Below are 24,326 nucleotides of genomic sequence, written 5' to 3'. Positions count from 1 at the left end.
CAGTGCAACAATCCAACTCAATGTTTATCCTGTTTATCCATATGAACAGATAACATACAAGGAATCATATATCCACAATAGTTAAGCATCTTGCTCGAATGATGGATTTCAGAAAAAAATTACGATATTTGTGATTATTCGTGAGTTTGTATATTCAGAAGCCTGAAACATACAGTAATCAAAAGCAAAACCAGGTCACGGTCGGGGTAGGTACCTGTCAAGATACCTGTGAAGAGGTATGAGCGTGAAGGGACTCGGGAGGTATGAGATCATTTTAATCTATTTGGGTGGAGAGTTCAGCCACACAAGTCATTGGCTGATATCATCGTCCAAATTCAAGGAATATTGTTGATATATTGTCAGATTATCATACTCCTTTCCAAGTTATAGGATATCATTGTAGCTACAACTTCCAATGTAATATATTGTACGTCGTGCAACGGTGGAAATTCTCCGGTTATCTACTTCCGAAATCAAGATTTGCCTCTGCTGTGCTAGATCTTGGCGTCCGTGCATTTTTCTTTTTTTGGATTCGTCAGCTCTATAGTGTATGATGATATTACACTAGGATTATAGAATATAAGAAGGACCTCTAGAGCTAGATATATATATTGCGGGTGTTATTATCCAAACCTAATACCCTACCTTTTTAAAGATTTATTTTGATGAACCCAGTGAAATATATACAACAGCATTACTACTGTTAGGTCATTCAGTCTCAAAATTATTCTAGGCTCATTTCCGATCGCGATCGACCGATGTCTCTTCTGTTATGATTCCTGCCATCCCCCACAATTAAGACTTGGATGTTCGCCACCGTTGAGTATTACCCCGATCGGGTAGGATCAACTGATCTGACACATTTACAACGTATCGAAGTCAATAAATTGGATATTTGTGAACCGAAAATGCTACATACAGAAAAATAAATCCTAAAGGCATTACCAAATATCACCCGTTCTCGTCTACTTCCTATTATAGATTGCATGATACAGATAAATCTCGGAGAACCCGCTCAAAATCGTTAGCTATTGGTGAAAACATTCAAGGTGATCGTGTGCGGCTCTTACGTACTAAGGGCTATTATTTCATCGTGACTTTTATGGTTCCTAAGAGTTAGTAGCAAGTGTAGCCGATGGTTGCTCCAATATCGTGGGGCCAAGCTTTCTGGAGTCTCTTTGTCCCGTGACAGACTTTAATTGTCCGGTCGGATTCTTTAAATATTTCCAATAATTAGTCCTATCACGACATAGCTGCCCAATTGCCAATGTTATTCCGACAACTAGAATCTGTATGATCAGAGGTCATGTTTGCATAAGTATTTCCTGGCTGTGTCAAGAAGCTCAGCTAACTTTTCATCGATAGTGCTTGGCTGAAACATTTCAGTCAGTATTAGCTACTTTGCTTCCAATAAGCCAAGGTTTCAACCTCGTCTCCAACCCTAGATGCAAATCTGCTGGTTATTTACAGCTAAACGATCATTGAACAAGTCCCATTTCAAGCAACGCTACCAGTATTGCGTACCAAGGGCAAAAAAATCAAGACGACTTTGGAGGTAATTAAGAGGTCATCCATGGGTTAAGGCATCAGTGACAGGTGTCGTCTTTGTGTAACCATCCTTCACCAGTTTGCAAGTTAGGCTGCCAAGATGAAACGGATAGTGTGGGGAGAGTCAGCTATGCAACTTGACCCCAGTTTGGCCATCGTGTAACCACCCCCGCGGTAGGACCCTTGTTAGTGGAAATAGAACCCATAGGAAAGGTCGCAAATAATTGATGCAAACAAGGGTCAACTAAATGTCCGGGCTCCCAAATGATCATGCGAACTAGTGGCTACCATCAGGTCTGTGCGATAAATTAGCTAATTGATTCTGATCAAATGAGTGGAATCAGGGGCAAGTTGAAATACCTCGGAGAATACTAGTACACGAATGTTGTAAGGCTGGGGTGGCATGAAACTCTATACCTAAAATATAGATATAAAATTGAACGGATGTACCCGTGCATTTATATGGATACCGATTAGCAATAAATCGCCAAAATCTCCTGATACCCTATGGTATATCCTGCGGATGTTTAGGTACTGGGGTGCTTGTTTTTATGAAATTCGATGGCGTATTCAGCCCTCATTCTTACTGCATGGCTGCATAAGGAAGGTCAGCTCCATAGCCATGAAGGGGGGTGGGTCGAAGGTATTCAGACCATCATACTGCCTTTAACTGCCGAATTTGGTGTAGTTAACAAGAAGGGTCCCATGTAGCTAACCCAGGAGGGATCATGCTTCTAGCCTAGAGGAGATTGATTTTACAAATAGTTACTCGCAAAAGGGTGTGAGGGATTTTCATCTAACATCACTTATTGTCTAATGTAGTTGTAATCACTACACCTCCCCCAATCTCTATCCTAACGGGATATAAGTAGAGAGCTGTTCCGCAAAATGTTGAGAGCAACACACCACTGACTTACTCTCACACAGCCATTCAGTAAGTTGATCGAACACCGAATTTAGCTGAAGACTGATCCGAAAGTCTGGAAAGAAAGCTGAGGAGAACATGCTCTCACACAGAAGTGTCACTATCGCACTACGCCGACCAGTTATGTTTCACAACTCCATTCACCATGCGAACCCAGCACTTCTTCCGGGTCAACAAGCAAAGGGCCTGGCAACTACTACAGCACCGAGCGACTTAGGTAGCACGATGCCACCAAACTCGGTAGCTCGTGTGGGGCAGCTCAAGACATTCACCTTGCCCGAGAAGGCTACTGGATCGCCCAGAGACGTTGAAATGGGCAAGGCTATGATCAATGCGTGGCGTGAAGATGGTATCCTTCAGGTCTCAATGAGTCAGAAGCAGCAGGATCTCTTTGACAAAGCGTCCGCAGCTAGTAAACGGTTCTTTGCTATGCCTCCTACTCAGAAGGCTGCTTGTATAGACACTCAGAGCTACGCCGGCTATATTGCTTCCGGAGAGGAGATTACTGATGGTGTTGCTGATTATTCAGAGATATTCACGGTCACTAAAGATCTTCCTCTGGACGAGGCTCGAGTGAAAGCCAAGTGGCCTTGCCATGGTCCTTGCCCTTGGCTAGATAGCGAGATGAAGACCACTATACAACAGTACATGGACTCCTTGGGAAATAGCGGAGAAACGCTGCTGCAGATGATTGAATATGGGCTTAGTCTGGATCCTCACACTTTGACCTCGTTAACCAAGGATGGATGGCACCATCTCCGTGTTTTGAGGTAGGTTGCATGTGTTCCTTTTAACAATGATTGCCAACGGATTTTGACCTTGACGTTTAGGTTCCCTCAAATTAACAAGACCAACGGAAGAGGCAAAGAGGGGCGCGGCATTGGATCCCACACGGACTACGGTCTCCTGGTCATTGCAGGCCAGGATGAGGTTGGAGGTGAGATCCCCATTTTATCTTTAGGAATATGTTCATTTAATTGATAATTTAAGGCCTATTTATTCGCCCCCCAGCAGCCGACGAGAAGCTGGAGAACTGGAAGAAAAGCGCTGCTGGCTTCCGCGAAGATGATGAGCGATGGGTCTATGTACCTCCTGTACCTGGAGTATTCACGGTATTCCCAGGTTTGTCTATTTTTCACCTTCCACAAACTCTTTAGAATCCCCATGCAGCATACTGAAATATTCTACGTCAATTCTCTAGGGGATATCATACAGTTCATGACCAACTCGTACCTACCATCCACCCCCCACAAGGTTGGCCTCAATACCCGCGAGCGATTTGCCTTCGCCTACTTCCATGAACCTAGCTTCCAAGCTGTGATTTCCCCAATTGCGAAGCTTTATGATGGCCAGCCTCCAGATGAAGAAATCCATTATGGAACCCACTTCACGAACATGTTCATGAGGAACTATCCTGACCGGGTTACAACAGAGAGGATTCTAAGGGAGGATCGACTGAAGTTATTGGATCTCCCTGAGCTGAGAACCCAGTAAGAAGGGCCGATCACACAAACGAAGGATTCAACATCACAATTATTCTCTCTACTATCCCGACTAGGACGATTCAACTTTGTCCATTGAACTCATCGTGCGAGTATTTCAGTACTTAGTCGTTGTCTTGATTCTGGTCAGGATAAAAACTGCCCAATGATGCTTTTGACCACCTTTCTATATCGTATGTAAGGCCCATGGCTGGAGTGTTTTGCTTCCTAGGATACGTACATGTCTCGGATTTCAATCATATCATAAGTTTACACTCGCTATATTGAAGCAATTATCATTGATATTGCGGAGTATAACTGGGTACCTTTCTCAAGCGAAGTATTTCACCCGCCGATTCTGCATCTGCGATATCCTTCCTCTTCTAGTCAATATCCAGATATTGCTTTGTATATGCTGCTATATTCTCCCTCCTGTCAACCTCCTCGTTACTTAGAACATGGCCCGGCGGAAGATGTTGGTCCACCTTGCGTGTGCATAATAGCAAGTCGAACTTGTTAAGCACCCTTTGGAACTCATCTGTGATGTTTTGGTAGCCTTTGCCGAGTGATAGGGGCCTTTCAGTATGCCTATATAAATGAGTGAAGAGTCGCTTATGCAAGAATACTGAAATGTATGCATCCCGCGCCAACACTATCTTTGCCATTTTCTGCGGGGTATTTACATGACTAGGGCGAGCCTCAACTCTACCTAGGTAGACCGTTCCTCGTGGTTGAGCTTTTCAACTCTGTGTCCCGGATCCTTCTCTCAAGATGATTCCGCTGGTCTGGTTTTCGATATTCAGGGGCAATGGAACACGGCATTCTAGTGTAGACTTTCCGTTATCCCAGTCTACAGTCTTTTGCCTTCTGTAATCGGAATATCCCTTGTGCCGAGACACAGTCGTGGAATGACGTGGCGAACTATTCAAACTGACTCGAACTACCTCGAATTGGACACGTACATGAAGGGAAAACAAGGTCTACAACCCAAAGAGGAAACACCATGTGGGCTATCGTGTTATCTATTTGCAAAATAACTCAAAAGTTCTTTGTTATATCACGCCCCACGCATGGCTGCTTTTCTTGGCTCGCCCTTACTTCCTAGCTGAATAATGTGGGAACCTATATGCCCCTACAACCATACACATGTGCTCATGTGCTTTTCAATAGTGAACGTTTCCAATAGCCCTTCGCATAGTTGTGCATACATACAGCCATGTAGACCACATGACGAGTCCTGAAAGTGTACCCTCCAGATGCAGTCTGGTTGAAGAATGCGCCCATATTCAATCCCTCGAAACTGAGAGTGAATCATGGCTCTTGGTGAGCTCTTGGTCCAAATGTTCTATCTGCAATGCAAACAGCAACATGGTCAGTGACAACATCTCATTTTCGCCACAAACATACGCACAACGGATCCCTGTCCAATCACAAGAACATCACATCCCTCACCGCCACTTTCAGGGGATATATGCAGCTCGAGTGTGGCTTATCACATCGCTCGACACCCAATTCCGAAATGTGACTAGCCCTATTACACTACATGTACATACTGCATGCACTCCTGTCTATCACATCGTGGGGCATGCAGGGTGATAGACAAAGTGGAGTCAACTCAATCGCATACCTTAAACGCCATCTTTATATTGAGCCCAATTAAACTCGCTCGACTAATCAGTTACCTATTCTACCTTTGCCTGATATCGCTTAGACGAGGCGCACCATTTCAGATGGGTATCTGCAAATGCCAAAATTGCTGCCTCAAGAATCGGGTCGTGGGAGTCTCCCTGTAGCGAGACATGGAGCCCTTCATACATCTCCACTGCAGCTAAGACACAAAGATTGTGGATGTTGCACACGTCTTGAATCGTCCTTGGCAATATCATATCCATGTGTTCCACATCCATCCCCGCCTGTTCCTTTAAGGATACCAAGACTGCATTCATGGTCTCACCATTTCGACGATCTTTCTCTAGGCCAACAAGGTCGTTCTGCAGCCCTAGGATTAAGCTAATGCCCTTCTGGAGATTTTTGAGGTCTGTGAGATATTCCTCCTCGACCGGTTCGTGTAATGTTCGGATCAGAGTGAAAAATGGATGGATTCCCATCGTTCTGCCTCGGAACTGCAAATAGGTCTCCAGGTTGTTGGGCAACATTCCTTGCCGAAATAGGACCTCGTCAAGCAAGCCATAACACATGTCGCATATATCATCGCTGAGCTCATGGGCGGTGCTTTCACATAGGTCAAGTTGCTGGATGCAATATTCTTGAAAGAAACAAAGGATTGATGCCACCTTGCTTGTCGGAGAGACTATTGATATTTGTCAGCCTCGGTGCTGGCAAGATTTCAGCACCCGATCTTGATTTACGTACCGTTTAAATTCTTTCCTTGAAGCTGCAAGATTGCCTCTTTCAAAGCAAACGTTGCGGCAGCTGGTGGCATGGCCTCAAGTATGTCATCTGCCGCGCAGTTTGCAGCCAGCCACGCGGTCATGCATATGCGGATGCGTTCCGATTGTACATCGGGGAAAAATAGGTTAATCGCTGCGGCTTCAGCAATGCACCTCTCATAGAAGTCTTTGGGATCACCAGCCTTTTCCGGTTGGATAGAAGCCTTGAAGTTGGCGTGTGAATAGATGACAGCCGATGGGGGAGCTGGATTGAGGTGGATAATGTCATAATGAGGGATTTTGAGCTACATTCAACATATTTAGTCTTCGATCCATGAGTGGGATTGTGTTTGCCTAACCTGAAGGGATACATTATGTATTCCCAGTGCGATTTCACATGACTTGATAACAGGCCCCTCACTGAGGCGTTTATAGTTGGGTATATTGCCGGTTACATTGATAGGAAGATGAATCTGACCGGCAGGGGCGACGACTCTAAGGTCTCGTGAAATAGTATAATCGCATGCAGCCATTTTGAACTTTGAGATATGAATAATGTGTAACACCCCCCGATTGCCATCCATGGATTTATATAACCCGGTTATCGAGCACGGACAACACGGAAACCCGGAGAGTCTCTGAATCTCTCTAATCAGCCAAGATATTTTCTTTGTTTCGACATGACGTTAAACTGGTTTTGAGTATCTACGTGGAAAATTCCCTCATCGATTTCTCGTAGTATGATAGGTCATATTATCCGCTAGCTGCACTGCGCGAGAACTAACGGTTTCTCGGAACAAGCTATAGTCGCATGAATCCTAGTTTACATTATTCTATGCGAAGAAAATCTTCCTCCCGTGGGGAAACACCTAGCTCTGCTTGGTCGAAGTCCACACCGCATGGAATCAAGGTGCGGGGCGCTTTGTCTGTGTCCATGCACACACTTCCATACGTGGAAAGGTGGATTGCGGGTCTGGTCGGATGCTTTCCCCCACCCCATGTGGCCCAGGCCAGATGAAGAAAGATATACATTGAAAATCCGTGCTAGTTTCTGGTGGCTTGTAAGGTTGATTCGGGGTTGTTGTAGGAACTTAGGAGTACCCACAACAGCCTGTCCGAGGACTGATCACACGATACCGATGTAACGTCATAAGGCTATACCTAGATATCAGGCTGTTGATCAATATAGATGAAATTTGGGAATTCGTCTGGAGCGGGAGGGTGTGGGCGCTACCCCTTCATCCACGGATGTGCGTTTCGAGCAGGCAATAATATAGCTTACTATTGATGGAAAAAGCAATGTTTTGATTATTACTTTCAATAGATACCTGCGAGTTGTAACCAATAGAAGTTGAGACACAATAATGATCGCACATTATGCGATATAGATCCATACTATATGATTAACATGAAACATGTACATCGTTGGTGGAATATCCATCCCTGCGTAGAGCCGAATCTCTTTGGAGATGCAGTTCGATAATTATGAAGCATAATATTTGCATATTAATTCTGCTACTACTTCAAGCCTAGTGTATTATCACCTCCCACCACCCCTCTCGTTATCCATGTCAAATTCGATGTCGCCGTACGCTAGGAAATTATATCAATGGTCCACATATCTCCAAAATGGCGGTCAAAGTCAGCGGCATTGACGAGATGTTGTTTTTGTATACTGCTTTTACCTACATATAGGCCAGAGTAAACAAGCCCCAGTCTAGCAATTGGTAAGCTGTCAAACATATTTCTGAGTCTAACCTTTATATGACATCCCGTGGTGTCCTATCACCATATAGACAGGATATCGAGGAGAGTATATAAATTACCAAGTTTAATTCGAGTTGAATCTTGAGGCGTCAACTTTAACTCTGTTGTACTATAGCGCATATTAATTAATTGGTTGGTGATTGGTTGCCCTGCATGTCTGTTTACTTGCCAGGCTTTAGCATTTTAAACACCCTCTGGTGGGAATCCAACTATCCTCGCGGATTATATCCCGAAATTCTTCATTTTTATCATGAGCGTGTTTAATCAGGCAAATGACACTTAATGTCTGCCCAGCTACCCCTCCCACGAGTTGACCTTGACCTTGGCGGATGGGATGTAGCGCCGGGATCTAGTTCCTTGTAGTGGGCCCAGGTGGATCTCGTGGAAACCTTCAGTGATCCTTCTTCAACGAGTCTTAGGTTTATTCATCACTTTTGGCCCTCAGTGTTGAAATTAGACCTCTTGGCATACCTTTTAGGAATATGGTCACCACAATATGTGAAGCTAGGATTTCGTGAGAGTTTGGGGGCTTTATCTGACTCGACCTGCGTTGCGCATCTGCTGTGCCTGGGATGAATCCTATTCGCTTCCCTTTACGTTATATTTTTCTTCCCGTAATAAACCACAGCCTTTAGTGGTGAGTAAAATGCTTGGAGATGCATATTTAAATAACTTCCGAAGTGATCTGGAGTGTGGCAGCTTAGCGACAAGTCGATACCCAGTGGGAAGTCAAAATTCATAGGGTTAAAACATGATGTTTTTACTTACACCGCAAGAATGATGGAATAGGATGAGACCTAATGGTACTTATACATCCAAGTAACTAATCTGCGCTAAATATAACAGGGACTGAGGTGAAAGAAATATATGTGACTTCACTTTGCAACAGAGCACGCTAGTAATGATGGTCCCACTAGGTTCTCCAGGCCTGTAATCAGACAATGGATTAGACTCCCAGGCAACGAATGGTTTCTGGGCCATCGAAGAAATCGGTGACTTAGGTTGTAAATGATGTTCATCCTATGTACTTCTATCCCAACCTCGGTCAAAGGCGCCCGACGTGGGAATTCTAGGAAGCTACATCCATATTAGGTGAGTACCACAGGTATATGCGTACGTTTGAAAATGGGAGTTTAATTTATTGAGAATCGGCCGGCCTGAGGTGTCTACGTATTGGATGCGCGTAGAGATATGTTTCATGTGCATGAATGGGGGAATTTTCAGGTTCATTGATTGATGGGACTTTAATTAGCGCCCTCCTCCAAGGTCGAAGGCACGTCCGAGGTGATTGCTCATTTGTGCTCCTGTCTGACGGCAGCGAAATGAGAAACATCTGCGAGGCGGGCAATATCTGAGCGCGCCCAGTGCTGTGCGGCGAGCTGGCAGATAGCTTCCGAGTCTAGCGGCTTGGTTGGACTTTGCGATCGTGACGGTGGCACACCAGCCGTTCACGTGGGTATCGCTGTTGGTATTCTCGAACTGTCCGAGGAACATCCCTGTCAGCGTCAGAGACCCCTCTGGAACCACCAGAGATCTGAAATACCGAAACCTGTCCCACTCCCCTAGGATGAGACTCCCGAGAAGAAATCCAAAAGACAATTTAAAAGAAACATAGAAAGGGTATTCAAAAGTACTATCTAAAGAACCTCTAAAAACCGGATGACAAAGGGTTTAAATATACCGTTAGTAATGATGACCATCACATAGATTGGAATACAAGACGAAATAAGGTGGTGAACATAAGGGGGAAGTCATGAATGTATACTGGGCATTTGGACGATCAAAAAGTAGGCGCTTAAAATGAAGCACGATTGGCTGCGGTATTATAATGCCTTAGGCATATTAAACATAATCAACTGTACAGGATATCGCGGGTAATGAGGCTCCAAGGTTCCTACTCTTAATGGGGAACAGCTTCCCGCGTCTGAGGCAGTCTTCCTGCCTAATGTGGTAATGACACTGCTTCCCACGAGTATTTAATTGATGATCTTTTACCTCTCTCTCTGTCCCTCTCTCACTCTCTCACACTCTCAGTTAACAGCACAGTTCACCTCATGCTTTTCTTTCTCTTTAGCGGTCCCTGCGCCTGATTTTCAGTCGGCTCCTCTATTCGTCTTGTTTCCAAAGTGACACAACGATCTTATTCAACTGTACATCAAGTAAGAAACTGAATCCCCATCACTCTCCCAACTAAAGCTAACAGAATATTACAGGAAGTTTTCAACATGCCTGCCCTGCTACCGCCGCAGCTAGAACTTGCTGTTGCCACAGTTGCACAATGCCTAGATTCATTGCAAGTTGACTATGCTTTCATGGGAGGCGCGGCTGTATGCCTCACCGCTCCTGACCCTAGCCGACGTACAGAGGACGTCGATCTAGTGATTCACGTTGATCAGCGATCCATCACTGCAGATATTCTCACTCAGAGATTACTGAGCTCTTTCTCATCTGAGTTTGGCCCGGTCAATCAGTTCGGCCACATCATCCCCGCATACCGACTCCGTTTGCCCAATGGCGCCATACAGCTCGTGGAGGTCGAGGTTTTTGATTACGCCAGCTGGCCAAACCGACCGCAATACAATCTCCAAACCGCTACGCGAGTGACAAAGTCAATCAACGGGTACCCTGTGAAGCTCTTTAGCCCCGAATGGCTCACACGGGAGAAGATACTCTCGCAATACCAGCGCCAGGGGTTCAAGCACTCGATGGATATCGAAGACCTGGCTCGCCTTATGAGATATTGCACTCCCGGGAAGCCGGAGCTCGACTTTGATCACGACCAAGAGTTGCAACGTGCCTTGTCAAGCCTTCTGGAGGAACGACCCCGGCTACGAAGTGGTCTCCGCCGAATCCTCAAATGCAGGGAAATCTTCCGTAATTGGTGATATTTAATCCGTTTCAATTTCCCACACAGCGTATCAAGTAACTACCATGCTTTTCTCTAGATGGCAGTCCTCGCGTCCTCGCCGATACCCACCACGGCTAGTCGATATTCCTACGAATGAAGGTTTTGGGGTTATTAATGGAATTGCCTTTTTTTTGCGTCTGATATTAGCGCTGCTTGCATGCTTTTCCCGGGGCGTTTGATTTTCTTTCGACATGGGGGCGTTTAGTATGGACCATGGGGCTTTTGGCCTGGTCGGATAATAGCAGAAATTGAATACCCCAATACAATACATGGCCATTTCCCAATTCCATGAAATCATTTAGAGTCCTATGGACTTCGATAAGATATACATAAGCTTATTCGGTCTGTTTCCGTAGACCTATAAAATCCTGGCCCAGGGCCCCTGTACACTTTACTTTGGCAACGGGTTGCCCCTCATATCCACCGGCATTTCCCTTCCAGACCCCAATCGCTTCGAGACACGTCTATCCAAGGGGCCGAACTTTTCCTCGTGTATCCGACCGTAGGTCACACTAAACCATTCCACTGCTCTCTCATCTGGGCAGCTATCCAGAATATCATTATTAACCTCAAGATATGCGCACATCATAGCCACCCATGTGCTCAATCTGTCCCCCCAACCCGAGAACTCGGCATTCTCATCATTCTTATCGTCAATAACACATTTCACAAAACTTTCAACTAACGCCTCTTCAAGTGGCTGACAAATATTGCCGTATATGTCGTAGCCACTGGTAGATAATACGCTTTGCTTCACATCACCAGTCACATCCGGTATGGGAAGATTTGCGAAAGAATTTGGCGCCATCGTCAACTGTAGACTCCCTGCCAGGTGGTGATTTATTGGATATTCGAACGTGACTGTTGACTTATCCAGGCGTTGGTACTCTCTCTCAACCTCTTCAATTGCTTGCTCTGGATCTGGGAGCGTTGCCAATATCTCGGGGGGAATCGAGCGGTCAGGGATTATTTCGTAGAATGCCGAGTCCTTCAGCTTCTGGCATGCCAGCTCATAGTCCTCATCACGGACGGCTATCATAGCATTCTATAGGGCTTGGTGAGTAGGTGTTAAAATGTGAATCAGTGATATCCCAACTTACACCTACGACAATGGGAACGCCCAAGTAGTGCATTGCAAGCGGTCCCCATGGAAAAATAACCAGTGGGGAAAGGAGGTGGCTTAGTTCGGAAGTTATCGGGTCAGGCTGGGTTTCGCGTGGATGTCGAAACATTTTCGTGTAATGTAACAGAAAGTAATCAAGTTGTGGTTGGCTTTTGGGTGATGCGAAAGACAAGCGAAGTAATAGAAAGCGTGTGGGGTTCAATGATCTTCTGGCACGTGATCCGGATCGTTGCCGCTTAAGTGGGGCCTGGATGTGGGGCGGCTGAGTGTCTTAGAACGTCAAGCAAAAAGAAGACGGAGCAATACCCGTGGACAACTGTGTTGACTATCTGACGAAGATGGGAAAAAGAAAAGAGGAGAGAGACAAAAGAGCAAGCTAGCTAATATACAGAAGTCCTGCTGGGAAATGATCACATGATTAGGGGTTCCAACAAACACCAGTACGTGCGACCCACTCACGTCACTAGTTACATCCTTTTTCCCTCTACTTAAAGCTATAGAAATGTGGCGGTCTATTCTCAATTGGAAGGAAGTCTGATCTCTCCGCCTCCAGGTTCGAAGAATCCTGAGATTTCAGAGACATCAATCCCTTGATTGTTCAACTTCCATAAACTTTGAGCCTCTCGACATCCCCGAAAGTGTTCCATGAATTCATCATAGGAGTACACTTTGTCTCGCAAAGTCCAGAGATCCTCCAACGAAGGGTTTGGTGATATCTCCGGGTGATCCTTTCGCAAGAAAGCATCGCAGCCACTGCAGCATATTCCATTCTGAAGGACACCGCTTTCAACATCCAGATAGGGTAATGAGGTAGTCACCATATACTTTAGTGACAATGATACCTGTAACCGGCTCGTGCTATGCCGCCCACGGGCGGATAATGTGCCAACAAATTCTGTGGGCATGATTTGGTATCTTTGCGTTCGAACGATGTCTGCATAGCTTCCAGGCAACGTCGTCACCATAGGCACCAAACCGCGTAGGTAGCTCTGGCTTGGTTTGAAAAGTTCCTTCACGGTAGAAACCTGTGCCACGGAAGGAAGATGATCCATCCTAAAGCAACAGAAGCAGCACCTCATAAAGGAAGGAAGGAAAATAAAACCACCAAACGAGGAACTGCAAAGGGCTTTAAACAAGTCCAATATTGTAAACCACGACGCAACTTTGGTTCTCAGTATAGCGCGGAGGGATCCTAGAGCATGTCTAATTACCACGTCGTAGCCACGGGTTCTTGCGACGAGTTGCAGCGCACGACGATTGACATGGCGAAAATTGAACAAAGACTGAATATCGAGTAGGGAAAATATGTCAAGGATAACGTCAAGCGGCAAAAACTCAATTTCTGCAAGAGTTAAGGAAGTAGTAGGGATGGTTTGAAGTAGCGAAGTGCGTACCTGGTCATGGTCACGGGGATTTTTTCTGAGAACACTTACATCAAATCCACGCCGATGATACGAAGCGGTGCGGATGATATCCATTTTATCGATATTTTCTAACTCACAACACTTCACTGGTTTGATGGACTCCATCACTCAAAATGATCCCACGTTTGGTTTCTGCGAGTTGGCGTAGTATTGAAAGGTTGACTGAAAAGTCTGGTCTTGGTCTGTCCCTGGAAAAAGATGTGTTGTGATGATGAAACTCGTCGGAGTTCTTACCTAGCTATGACTGGACTTGAAAAGGTTACGATGGGTTTTAGTTTTTGCATTTTCTGTAGACAATTAGGATCATAACCTTACTAGTGTTCCCACACCGCGACCTATATTGTCCTCTCGCACGCCGTATTTAACCCGCTCGGAGGTTAATTTCAAATAGTGCACCGGTTTTTGATTAGACATCAGAGGTTCTCTGGCGATATAAACATTAGGTCATTCCGTCCTTTTCAGCCTCGACGATCTTCATTTTCGTTAGTTTATACCTAGGTAGGTAAGACCACCGAACGAGTTATTTGGCAGCGAATCGTATTTTTAAGGTAATGTGGATGGTCCTATCCGTTGAATGACGCATTCCGTGTGGAGTACGTATTTAGAAAGCTATACTTTCACTAACTAATAAAATCCATCCTGGTCACTTTGTGGAAAAGGCATTCAAGCCCAGCCTATATATGTAATCTAAAAGATCAGCTAACAGAAATTGAGCACCAGAGTAACATATCGATATCATGGAACGAACTATATGCACCATTAAAGTTGTTGTAAATACATGTACCAGAAGTTGTACCTAGGTAGTCTCTGTTTAAGACCTTCAATTGATACTTGATCATGCTGCTAGTGGTCCTGCCAGTGGTATGGGGTATTAAAGCTACGGGGCCGACCTTGCCATTGATTGGAGTGGGTGCAGGGGCTCGGGTGATCGACAGCTTTAGTTTGTACACACTCTGAATACAGGAACCAGATGAACCCACTTATTGACATCTTATTCCTGAGCTTAGGAAAGACTTGAGGTTATCATCCTGCTGCCTACAACGGGACCGTCAAAATTATAATCAGTGGCGTCCCTGAACCAACCCGCCCCCCTTCCGCCGTACAAACCCCCGTGGGGTTCTGTCACACAGGTCTCAATCTCACTCCGTTCCCTTTCTTGCCCTCATCAACACGCTATCACTGATCCATTCAACCATACTACGACTGTTCCAAGATGCATCGCCTCCGTGACTCTCTACTAAGCCCCTCCCCAAAAGGCTTCCCCGACATCGGCGAATTAGACAGCGTCTCTCACAATCGCCAGGATACCCGAGAAAGCCTCGCTCGCGGTGAATTCCAGGAAGTCCACGCGGCAGCCCGCTACAATCGAACCTGGATCGTCAGTGACAGATACTGCAATTGTGGAGACGGGGTAGATTCCCTCGAAGGATACATTGGTGATATATGGTACATGTACTTCCAGCTCAGCCTACATGCCTCGCATGAAACCTTCGAGCACGATCGTCTGGTTCTCGACATCATCCGGATCCAGGGAATGGGGCCCTTGACCAGGACCGTGAAGGGGATTTACGAGATCGATATCGCACGGACGACTGAAGGTACAATCTGGAATGACCTACCCTTCTTGGTCACTGATATGACTGACTTCTGGATCAACAACTGTGGACCAATGTCGGGAACCCAGCGCCTGAACTTCGCCTCGTTCTTGGCGAAGCTGGCATCCACCCGCGTCTGCAAGGACAGAATTTGCCAGGTTGCCCTTGTCATCTTCCGCTGTGCTTTCGAGCAGAGACAGGAGATTCTCCCCTCCGAGGATAAGGATGAGGAAGATTCACACCGGAGCATGGGGTCACTTGAGCTTAGGCACTTGTTGCCCGCTGCCAATGCGTGGTTTAAGGAGGCATCGCACAATATTATGCAACTGTCGGAGGTTTCATGGAATTATTGCCCAAGCGCGATTGGTCAGGGCGGCCCCTCGCTCCTCGAGTCGGAGTTGGGAAAGCGCTCACCCACTGGATTCACACTATGGAGATGGATGTACTGGCTCAAGCGATTAAACGAAATTGAAGAGGAGGCAAAACGGGCTGGTGAGAAACGTCTGGAGTACGCCAACGAGGCCATTCACTTCATGGTAACGGGAGCTGAGGAACGAAACTCTGATATTCTAAGAGTTTTCAAGACTGCAGGAGATTCCATTTCCGAAGATAAGCACTTCTTGCCCCTGAAATGAATTCTGGAGGGGGAAGACCCCTTCTACACTGGGAGTGAAGCCGGTGAGGAGGCCAAAGACGACAAGAATGAAGAGGAGAATGGCAACGAAAACTGAACCTCCTTCTCTCGGCAGTGCTGTATTTCTCGCGTTTGTCAATCCTCGGACTCAATCGGCGGTCCTTCACGCCTGGTCTTTATGAAATTGAATACCAAACCTACTGGGCTTTTTGTATTGTTACCAAACAGCAGAAATCAAACTTTAATTATTCATTGTTAAATGGATCCATATTTAGGATTCTCTTTATACATTCAAATGTGGCTATATTAAATGATATTGAAACCATGCCTCTGCTTGAGGACCCATGCATGTTGCCGAGTAGCTGATAGCAGGCATGACTGGGACAGAGAGAAATGAAGAAGAGGAAAGAGCTCAAATGATCCTGGTAGCCAAGGGTCTTCTATGAAGAAGTTCCGAGTTGATCAAGCCCTCGAAGCTCAGGTTTATAGATATCTAACACTGCGAAGGGACAGAATGACCTCGCTTCTCCCAAAGCCGCAGAACCAAGTATTAACAAAAAGATGGCTCGTACTCCAGCTAGCTCCACTAGCTGGTTGGCTATTGATACACTCTCTTCATTGTTTCTAAAACTAATGTACTTCCCGCCGTAGGCTTTCATTGATTCGCCACAAACAATGGCTCGATAGTTCATCTATCCCCCGAGTTTAGCGTTCTCAGGGATTTTAGCATGTGTGTTTCGCGATCAAAGTTATGATTGGGGGTAGGGCGGTTGTATTTGTCGCTTTTGCGACATTCTATTTTAATTTTGAATGGGATCACTGCTTGTTTTGTGGGGAAAAGAGAACCCAAATGAGGCCCAAAAGTGGATCTGACAGGTTCGTCCCGGGCAAGGTCCAAATGGCCCACCCCAATAAAATCCTTGGAAGCTAATAATCATCAGGCCTAGTCGACCCCTGCCAAGCCGCTGATGTCTTAGCCTCTGCAGCAGGGCACAATGTAACATTGGGCAGCCCCTCCTTTTTATTTTTGGGTCTCTCTACTACTTGTCTCAAGGTTTGGCTGCCAATAAATCAACTCATGGGTTTAAGAATTCAGCGAAATTCCGTGTATACCAGACATTACATTTATTTCGAAAGTGTACAGCATATGTTTAACTATGGATATGCCAAGTCCTCGGCATCTTCCGAACCCGGAAACAAAATGGGGGCCAAAATCAAAAGAAGATCATTTTCAAATCATAGCATGAAAAGAGCAGCTGCAAATGCCGCGCCACCGAGCACATCAGCCGTAGCAAGCGGCATAGCCGCGTTCGAAGTCGGAGTCGGACTCGAGGTCGGACTGGAAGTGGAGGTTTGCGAGCCGGTACCAGCGGTAGCCCCAGAAGTCGTAGTACTCGTGGAGGTGGCCTTGCTCGTTGAATCATTTGTGGGAGTAGCCTCAGCCTTGCTCGACGCCGACGAAACCTGGGCGGAGTAGTCGGTCGCTGTGAAGCGGACCTCTGCGAAGCAAGAGTTATCCACCGTGGACCAGTTGGTCTCTTCGGTCGTCGTGGAGGTAGCATATAGCAGTGCTGTGTTGGTGAGTAATTCCTTGTAAGCTCTCATGTCGTTAACGCAGCAGTAGGCGCCTTGTTCGTCGATAACCATGTTGCCGGAGCAGCATTTGGTCTCGTGGAATGTGTTTGGGAGCCAGCCTAGTGGGCAGTCGGTTTTTGCAGCGTTCGAGGCGATGGATAGCATTGTCGCTAAGAGAAGAGGTTTGAGAAGTGTCATTTTGAGTTGTGATGTTTAAAGAGTGGGTGTGGAGATGTTCTTTGAGAGTGAAAGAATGAGAGTGGAATCAACTTTTGATCCATGGTAGATTAGGGTGCTCACGGTATTCACGAAATAACAAATAATAGAATCTGTCAGCCCTGGAGGGTCCTACCAATGACCAAGAGAAATATTCGATAGGTTGATCTGCTGAATGACCCCAAAAGAGGGGGCCAGGGGAGGCTACTTCAACCAATCAGATCGGTAGCAGTTCCGCCTATTCAAAGCTACTGGCCCGGGTGATTTGCCCAATTGGGCTTTTATCTCCACTTCAAGTATTCATCCCATGCCTCATGGGCTCAGACCTCTGCTCTAACACTCGGGGATAATATCTTGTTATTCTCCTTCCACATTGAGTTACTTTATATTCACTTGTCGACAAATTATGAGTGTAAAAATTTAGAGAAACCAGTCGAATATCCGCAATAGCATGCTTACGCACATGGTCGAGTCACAAATATATATTAGTGAACCCGTTGACGCAGTTGGTTTCGATAAACTTCTAACCTCCACAGATTAGTGACCTTTATGCTGTCGGGAACTCACTTCTAAGAGTGCTCTTCAAACCTTTTTACATATAGGTTCTCTAGAAAGCCCGAGAAACTGATAACCGAGCACGCAGCATTGTACGACGTGTCTGGCATAAAATCGGGTAGTTCTTTATAATTTGACATCCCGAATGCTTCAACTTCCCTCGCAGGCCTTCAGTGTGAATGCTAGGAATTATTCGATGAGCTTTTGAGCCGGTCGTTATCTACCTATCCCTTCTCATGAGTCTCGCTAAATGAGCTTGTTGGTTTACTGAATCGACCCCATAAATATAAAATCTTGTCTAGCACGGCTACGGCACCGTATGAGTATGCCCACTCCAAACACAATATTTTAGGTAGACAGACCATATCACATGAGGAGATTCACCAATAGGATAGCGATGTCTAGCTGTTCGAATTTAACTACCAACATAGCCGAAGCACCTTTGTCTTTTTTTTGGGTGAGTGTTCGCTCGATAAAAACTTATGCCCGCTGTATCGAACTGGAAGTCCGATAAAAGCCGAAAGCAATGGCAGTCTTTAGTGCCTTGGGTGGAAGAATACAGATGTTATGTCTGAAGAACCTTACGAAGGGCGAAATGAGGTCTGTCTGTCTCTTTCTTACCCAGGCCTTCAGAAGATAGAACGCCTGTATGACTCTATTATGGCGACTGAAATTAAAAGTCGCATTCGGTGTTATGCGCCAGGTCTCTGAACAGTCAATTCAAAATACTGGAGCGATGTAAGAGGGCAAACCATGCAGACGGGGAACAAACAAAGCAAACATTACAAAAGGATTATCTGGCCAATGGTAGGATGGTGGGGGATAATTCATCGACAACCCCCACCTAGCAAATATTCTGTCCAGCAACTATTCTCAACATTCCTTGGTCTTCGGGCCCTTCTATTGTTTCTTTCGCGACACTGCGATACTCAGTTCAGGATCCGAACCCTCCAACATCCATTGATCCTCCGAAAAAAGTCTTTGGTTGGTACTAATCTCACTACACTTGGATGCACCATTCGATCCACCCTCGGCCAACTTCTTGTCAAAGGTGGCCACCAGGATCGATCTGGCATGATCCTCGAGGAAAGTTATTTTGAGTTTATCCCTAAAACAGGCAGATCATAGGGCTATCCTTCGGCCGTCTCATTCATTGAGAAAAGTGTATTCGCGAGGTCTGCATTGTTGATCTCGTTTGGAATTCCAAAAGAAAAGAAAAGAAAAGAACAAGGGTGGTCTACCAATACCGAAACTATTATAACAGACCGTTTCTCGATTGATTATACCTAGGCTCCCCAGATTGCAGCAGGAATCTCCCCATCCAAACTTTTTTTGGCGAGAAGCTTTCCTGGTTTCCTAGTCTGTTTATCCCACTGAACCAAAGCCACCTCATGGCTGCTTTGCAATGCGACTGAGATCATTCCATTCTGGCCATTAATCTCAAATTCACGAGGGAACGAACCGTAAGTTGGAAACAAGCCGACGAATGAGAAACTCTTTGCATGGTTTCCGCGGCCAGTGATGCAAGTGAAGATAGCGAAAGAGTCACCGTTCTTGCCAAAGGTGGCATCACCACGGTTGGATACCACAATACGGTCATTTTCGGGCTTGAGATTGAGTGTTGTTAGACAAGGCTATTTTTCTATCCGCATTGAAGATGATGAAGTGCGATTGGACATACCGAAATGTGAATCCCGGAGGCCTTGGAACCAGTTGGGATAGCCCCTCCACCGTAAGTACTCTCCTCGTGAACCTTAACAAAGGTTAGGCCATTGCGAGTATAGTGAGCTTTGAAAGCGGTCAATGTATTCCCCAACTCCGAGACAAGATACAAGAATGTGTCATCGGTAGAGCTAACACTGGTCTTGGGTGTCCAAAACACGGCGTGTCGAGGCCCCGACCCGGGCTTCACCAGCAAAGGGTTCTGGGGTTGCAGAAGGCCGCTTGAGGGAGAAATCTTGAAGATGTGGATTTGATCCATGCCCAAGTCAGGGACCAGCACAAAGCGCCCCGTGGGGTCAACGATGGCTCCATGTGGATGAGAGGCTTCTTGACGGTCGGGTACTGGACCAGGAGCAGCAAGCTTGTAGGTGAAGGTCTGAGTTTGGTTTAAATAACCCGATGTCGGGTCAAGTGTGTAGGCAGTGACGGCGGAACCTGAGCTAGAGAATACAAATACATCAGCATGACTTTGAACAATGGATCCATGGTGCTCCTCAGTTGGCACTTACTAGTGCGCGACGGCAACGAAACGCCGTCTAGGTTGGCTAGGAATAGTATAAATAGCTGACATGACTGGACCGGAAACGGTGTCAAGAACATCCAACGCAGTGAGAGACCCATTAGAATTAACCCTGAAGGAAGTAAGGCTACTGTTTGAAGCCCCTAATCCTTCATTGAGGCAGAGCATCAAGTCGTGGTCATTATCCAGCGTCAGCCACGATGGACTGGTCCCACAGTCTTTGGTTTGGGCAACGATTGATAGCTCATAACTTCCGTTCGCGCTCTTTGGTGACAGAGTAGTCACAGTGCCTGCGTAAGATGCCGCATATAGCTTGGTAGCCATAGAGGCGGCACCGAACAAAATTGTGGACAGAATAACAGGGCGCATCATGCAAAGGTAGTATGGATTATAAAGTTGCAGGAAAAGAAAAGTCGAGGGGTTTTGGGTCCATAAGTACGTGTGAGACAAGTGTAAGCTAGTACATATGCAGGTTCAATCCTGTATATTATTTTTAAATGAGTTCTAACGCCACCTCGGATAAAGTTTCTTGGCTGGTCTCGGAGTTCCCTCAGCAAGATTCCGTCAGCAATACTGATCTAGGTTATCTGTCTGAAGTGTTCCATCAGGATCAGTGGTCCTTCACCGACCAAAATCCATTTCAAAGCAAGAGAAATCTAGAACTGTTCCCTACCAGCCGTCAGCAGTGCAGGATCGTGGGTCCTTAGGTGACCGAGGGCCATTGCAAAGCAGGCCAATTCTAGAACTGTTTACTGCTGACCGTCAGTAGTGTGGGATCAAAGATCTTTAGGTGGCCGAGAGCAATTGCAAAGCAGGCCAATTCTAGAACTGTTTCCTGTCGACAGTCAGTGGTGCAGGATGAAGGATGCTTGGCGGACTGAACGTCATTTCAAAGCAAGCAAAATCTAGAACTAGTTCCCGTTAACCTTCAGCAGTGTGGATCCAATGATGATCTGCAAGTGTTGACCGGAAGTTCGTTCGGGGCAAGGATGGTTCGATCCGGATGTCTGCAGGAACACGAGGATCACGGAACTAAGCTAGTTGGCCGATAACCAGTGGGGTGCCAATATTCGCATCCACAATTTCAAGTTTCAGAAACAAGATTGGCTACACTGCCACAGTTGGCAATATGCCTTTCCCTCAAGGTACACATCATGCAGATAACCTTCGTGTTGGCAGCCTTGGCAATATTATGCATCGGCATGCCGAGACAATATCGGTAAGCCGATAACATACTTCCGTGACCCGGACCATATGTCCCGAATCGATAGCATGTCCGTGATCAATACAGGAAGGCCAACGGAACGGCTGAATTTCTATCCTTGTATGCAACTGTATTCACCAAGATGATCAACAGAGTCGGTCATTCAGAGTGTGTAAGGTTCTCTTGGCAAACTACATGCATCATGGTGCCTTTCTCGGCGCCAAGATCCTTATCTCGTAAATGTAAATTTACAAGGTTGTACCAATATGGCCAATACTGCTAACATGTTGTTCGTACTGCTGAGATGCATGGTGTCGAAGGATTTGGCCATGTGCGTGCTATGCAGTACCTGGGAACAAGGCTTCGTTGCTGTGATCGACCGCATGAAAAATATAAATATGTTCCAATCCCATGCCTTAAACCTTCCATTCATCGCATTCGATAATCCTTCCATCCATCCTTCTCATTGCTTTTCGGCATTGCCTTTCAATCGTCAAAGCCGTCTTTAGAGATGAAGTTCCTCGGCGCTCTATCCGGCCTGGTTGTCGTGGCTGCGGCCCTTCCACAAGGGGAATTTGATCTCCAGTCGAGCTTGCTCACCGACCCAACAAAGGTGGCCGGCGAAACCTTCGACTATGTAATCGCCGGTGGAGGTTTAACTGGCCTTACGGTCGCTGCGCGTCTCACCGAGAACCCAAACATTACCGTTCTCGTCATCGAAAGTGGCTTCTACGAATCGAACATCGGTCCTATCATTGAAAATCTCAACCACTATGGTGATATCTTCACCACATCCGTCGACCAAGCCTTCGAGACCATTCCCCTCGCCATTCACAACCGCACTGAGATTGTTCGATCCGGCAAAGGACTAGGAGGTTCGACCTTGGTGAATGGAGGTTCCTGGACACGGCCACACAAGGCGCAGGTTAACTCCTGGGAGGAGGTGTTTGGGATGGAAGGATGGAACTGGGATAATCTTCTCCCGTACATGAACAAGATTGAGGCGTCCCGTCCACCGAATGCTGCTCAGATTGCTGCTGGTCATCACTTTGATCCTGCATGCCATGGCGTCAATGGTACCGTCCACGTCGGCCCCCGGGACACCGGAGAGAGCTTTTCGCCCATGATTAGAAGTCTCATGAACACTGCTGAGGAGTCCGGTGTTCCCATTCAAAAGGATTTCAGCTGCGGCGTTCCTCACGGTATATCAATGTTCCCCAACGATGTGCATGAAGATCAGACTCGGTCAGACGCCGCTCGCGAGTGGCTTCTGCCAAACTACAAACGGACAAACTTACATGTTTTGACTGGTCAAATGGTCGGACGGGTTTTGTTTGATACCACCTCCTCTACCCCTAAAGCCGTTGGAGTCAACTTTGGCACACATAACAAGGTCAACTTCGACGTTCATGCTAGACATGAGGTGCTTGTAGCCGCTGGATCAGCCGTGTCTCCCCAAATCCTTGAGCATTCCGGCATTGGCTTGAAGACTGTCCTCGACAAGGTCGGGGTTGAACAGCTTGTTGAGCTGCCCGTTGGTCTCAATCTCCAAGATCAAACTACCACCACTGTCCGCTCGGCTATCAACTCAATCGGTGCAGGCCAGGGCCAGGCTGCGTATTTTGCCACCTTCAATGAAACCTTCGGGGATCAGGCACCTCGCGCTCATCAGCTCCTAAACACCAAACTTGAAGAGTGGGCGAAGGATGCTGTCTGCCGGGGCGGCTTCCACAACGAAACCGCGCTCCTGATCCAATATGAAAATTACCGCGACTGGCTTGTCAACTCAGATGTCGCTTACGCTGAGATCTTCATTGACACCGCTGGCAAACTGAGCCTGGACTTGTGGGATCTCATTCCTTTCACCCGCGGCTATGTCCACATCTTGGACAGTGACCCCTATCTTCGCCGCTTTGCATATGATCCTCAATTCTTCTTGAATGAGCTCGATCTCCTGGGTCAGGCAGCAGCCTCGAAGTTGGCTCGTGAGATTTCCAACAAAGGTGAAATGACAAAGTATTTCAACAGCGAGACCATTCCTGGAAATAAGTTAGCCTACAACGCTACTCTCGACGAGTGGGTGGACTATGTCAAGCAGAATTTCCGTGCCAACTACCATGGAGTGGGCACGTGTTCCATGATGGCGAAGGAACTGGGCGGTGTCGTGGACGCTGCTGCTCGTGTCTATGATGTTGAAAGTCTGCGTGTGATTGACGGCTCAATTCCCCCAACTCAAGTTTCGTCTCATGTTATGACCGTCTTTTACGGTATGGCTGGGAAGATCGCGGAAGCCATCCTTGCCGACTATCATGCTGCTTTGAACTGATTGTCTCTCGCCACTTGATTCCCTTTGTGCATCACGGCGTACCCACCGAGCACACACACACATGGCAAAACCAGTACAAGTCGGATCATCATGGTTCCTACTTTCCTTCGGATCTACTCTGGTGGTGTATCTTGTAGGGAAACCTTTCTTGGAATTACAATAGATGGGGTGATAGACGGGGCAATAGACGGGGCTTGGGCTTTTTCTTTCATATTTTCTACCCTGTGCATAGATCTATATATATGGATATATCTGTAGTAGTGCTAGGGCTTTTGTTTCAACAACAATCATTGACTGGTCGAATATAAGTTCTTCAGTGTTTACCTCATTCATCGTTCATGGATAGCACGTTCACAGGATTCAGGCCGATCCGGCGGACGTGTAGGTTAACTCCTTCTGGAGTCTGCACGTTC

General features: G+C 46.5%; 10 protein-coding genes across 10 annotated transcripts; 4 read left to right on the top strand and 6 right to left on the bottom strand.

Annotated features, from left to right (window-relative positions):
- Positions 1-2,551: 2,551 nt before the first annotated feature.
- Positions 2,552-3,967, top strand: N7487_009486 (uncharacterized protein; the record flags this gene model as incomplete). The annotated part of the gene is made up of 4 exons (XM_056877216.1): positions 2,552-3,243; positions 3,304-3,410; positions 3,464-3,595; positions 3,675-3,967. 4 exons carry the CDS (start codon positions 2,552-2,554, stop codon positions 3,965-3,967), a joined length of 1,224 nt encoding a protein of 407 aa, XP_056725796.1.
- A 1,669-nt stretch (positions 3,968-5,636) lies between these two features.
- N7487_009485 (terpene synthase family protein) lies at positions 5,637-6,877 on the bottom strand (the record flags this gene model as incomplete). Its single annotated transcript, XM_056877215.1, has 3 exons — positions 5,637-6,265; positions 6,328-6,649; positions 6,704-6,877. The coding sequence occupies 3 exons, from the start codon at positions 6,875-6,877 to the stop codon at positions 5,637-5,639; spliced, it is 1,125 nt and encodes a 374-aa protein (XP_056725795.1).
- A 2,482-nt stretch (positions 6,878-9,359) lies between these two features.
- On the bottom strand, positions 9,360-9,605 carry N7487_009484 (uncharacterized protein; the record flags this gene model as incomplete). The annotated part of the gene is made up of 1 exon (XM_056877214.1): positions 9,360-9,605. One exon carries the CDS (start codon positions 9,603-9,605, stop codon positions 9,360-9,362), a length of 246 nt encoding a protein of 81 aa, XP_056725794.1.
- Positions 9,606-10,336: 731 nt separating this feature from the next.
- Positions 10,337-10,996, top strand: N7487_009483 (uncharacterized protein; the record flags this gene model as incomplete). The annotated part of the gene is made up of 1 exon (XM_056877213.1): positions 10,337-10,996. The coding sequence occupies one exon, from the start codon at positions 10,337-10,339 to the stop codon at positions 10,994-10,996; it is 660 nt and encodes a 219-aa protein (XP_056725793.1).
- A 414-nt stretch (positions 10,997-11,410) lies between these two features.
- Positions 11,411-12,251, bottom strand: N7487_009482 (uncharacterized protein; the record flags this gene model as incomplete). Its single annotated transcript, XM_056877212.1, has 2 exons — positions 11,411-12,064; positions 12,120-12,251. The coding sequence occupies 2 exons, from the start codon at positions 12,249-12,251 to the stop codon at positions 11,411-11,413; spliced, it is 786 nt and encodes a 261-aa protein (XP_056725792.1).
- A 409-nt stretch (positions 12,252-12,660) lies between these two features.
- N7487_009481 (uncharacterized protein) lies at positions 12,661-13,194 on the bottom strand (the record flags this gene model as incomplete). The annotated part of the gene is made up of 1 exon (XM_056877211.1): positions 12,661-13,194. The coding sequence occupies one exon, from the start codon at positions 13,192-13,194 to the stop codon at positions 12,661-12,663; it is 534 nt and encodes a 177-aa protein (XP_056725791.1).
- A 1,585-nt stretch (positions 13,195-14,779) lies between these two features.
- N7487_009480 (DUF3632 domain-containing protein) lies at positions 14,780-15,796 on the top strand (the record flags this gene model as incomplete). The annotated part of the gene is made up of 1 exon (XM_056877210.1): positions 14,780-15,796. One exon carries the CDS (start codon positions 14,780-14,782, stop codon positions 15,794-15,796), a length of 1,017 nt encoding a protein of 338 aa, XP_056725790.1.
- Positions 15,797-17,031: 1,235 nt separating this feature from the next.
- Positions 17,032-17,568, bottom strand: N7487_009479 (uncharacterized protein; the record flags this gene model as incomplete). The annotated part of the gene is made up of 1 exon (XM_056877209.1): positions 17,032-17,568. One exon carries the CDS (start codon positions 17,566-17,568, stop codon positions 17,032-17,034), a length of 537 nt encoding a protein of 178 aa, XP_056725789.1.
- A 1,859-nt stretch (positions 17,569-19,427) lies between these two features.
- N7487_009478 (uncharacterized protein) lies at positions 19,428-20,755 on the bottom strand (the record flags this gene model as incomplete). The annotated part of the gene is made up of 3 exons (XM_056877208.1): positions 19,428-19,748; positions 19,823-20,303; positions 20,373-20,755. 3 exons carry the CDS (start codon positions 20,753-20,755, stop codon positions 19,428-19,430), a joined length of 1,185 nt encoding a protein of 394 aa, XP_056725788.1.
- Positions 20,756-22,098: 1,343 nt separating this feature from the next.
- On the top strand, positions 22,099-23,913 carry N7487_009477 (GMC family oxidoreductase; the record flags this gene model as incomplete). Its single annotated transcript, XM_056877207.1, has 1 exon — positions 22,099-23,913. One exon carries the CDS (start codon positions 22,099-22,101, stop codon positions 23,911-23,913), a length of 1,815 nt encoding a protein of 604 aa, XP_056725787.1.
- Positions 23,914-24,326: the final 413 nt, after the last annotated feature.

This window comes from Penicillium crustosum (genome assembly GCF_028827405.1).
Source record: "Penicillium crustosum strain IBT 35664 chromosome Unknown utg000004l_segment0_segment0, whole genome shotgun sequence".
Lineage (NCBI taxonomy): Eukaryota > Fungi > Ascomycota > Eurotiomycetes > Eurotiales > Aspergillaceae > Penicillium > Penicillium crustosum.
The sequence above is the reverse complement of the archived record's forward strand: the minus strand, read 5'-3'. Positions and strand labels throughout refer to the sequence as shown.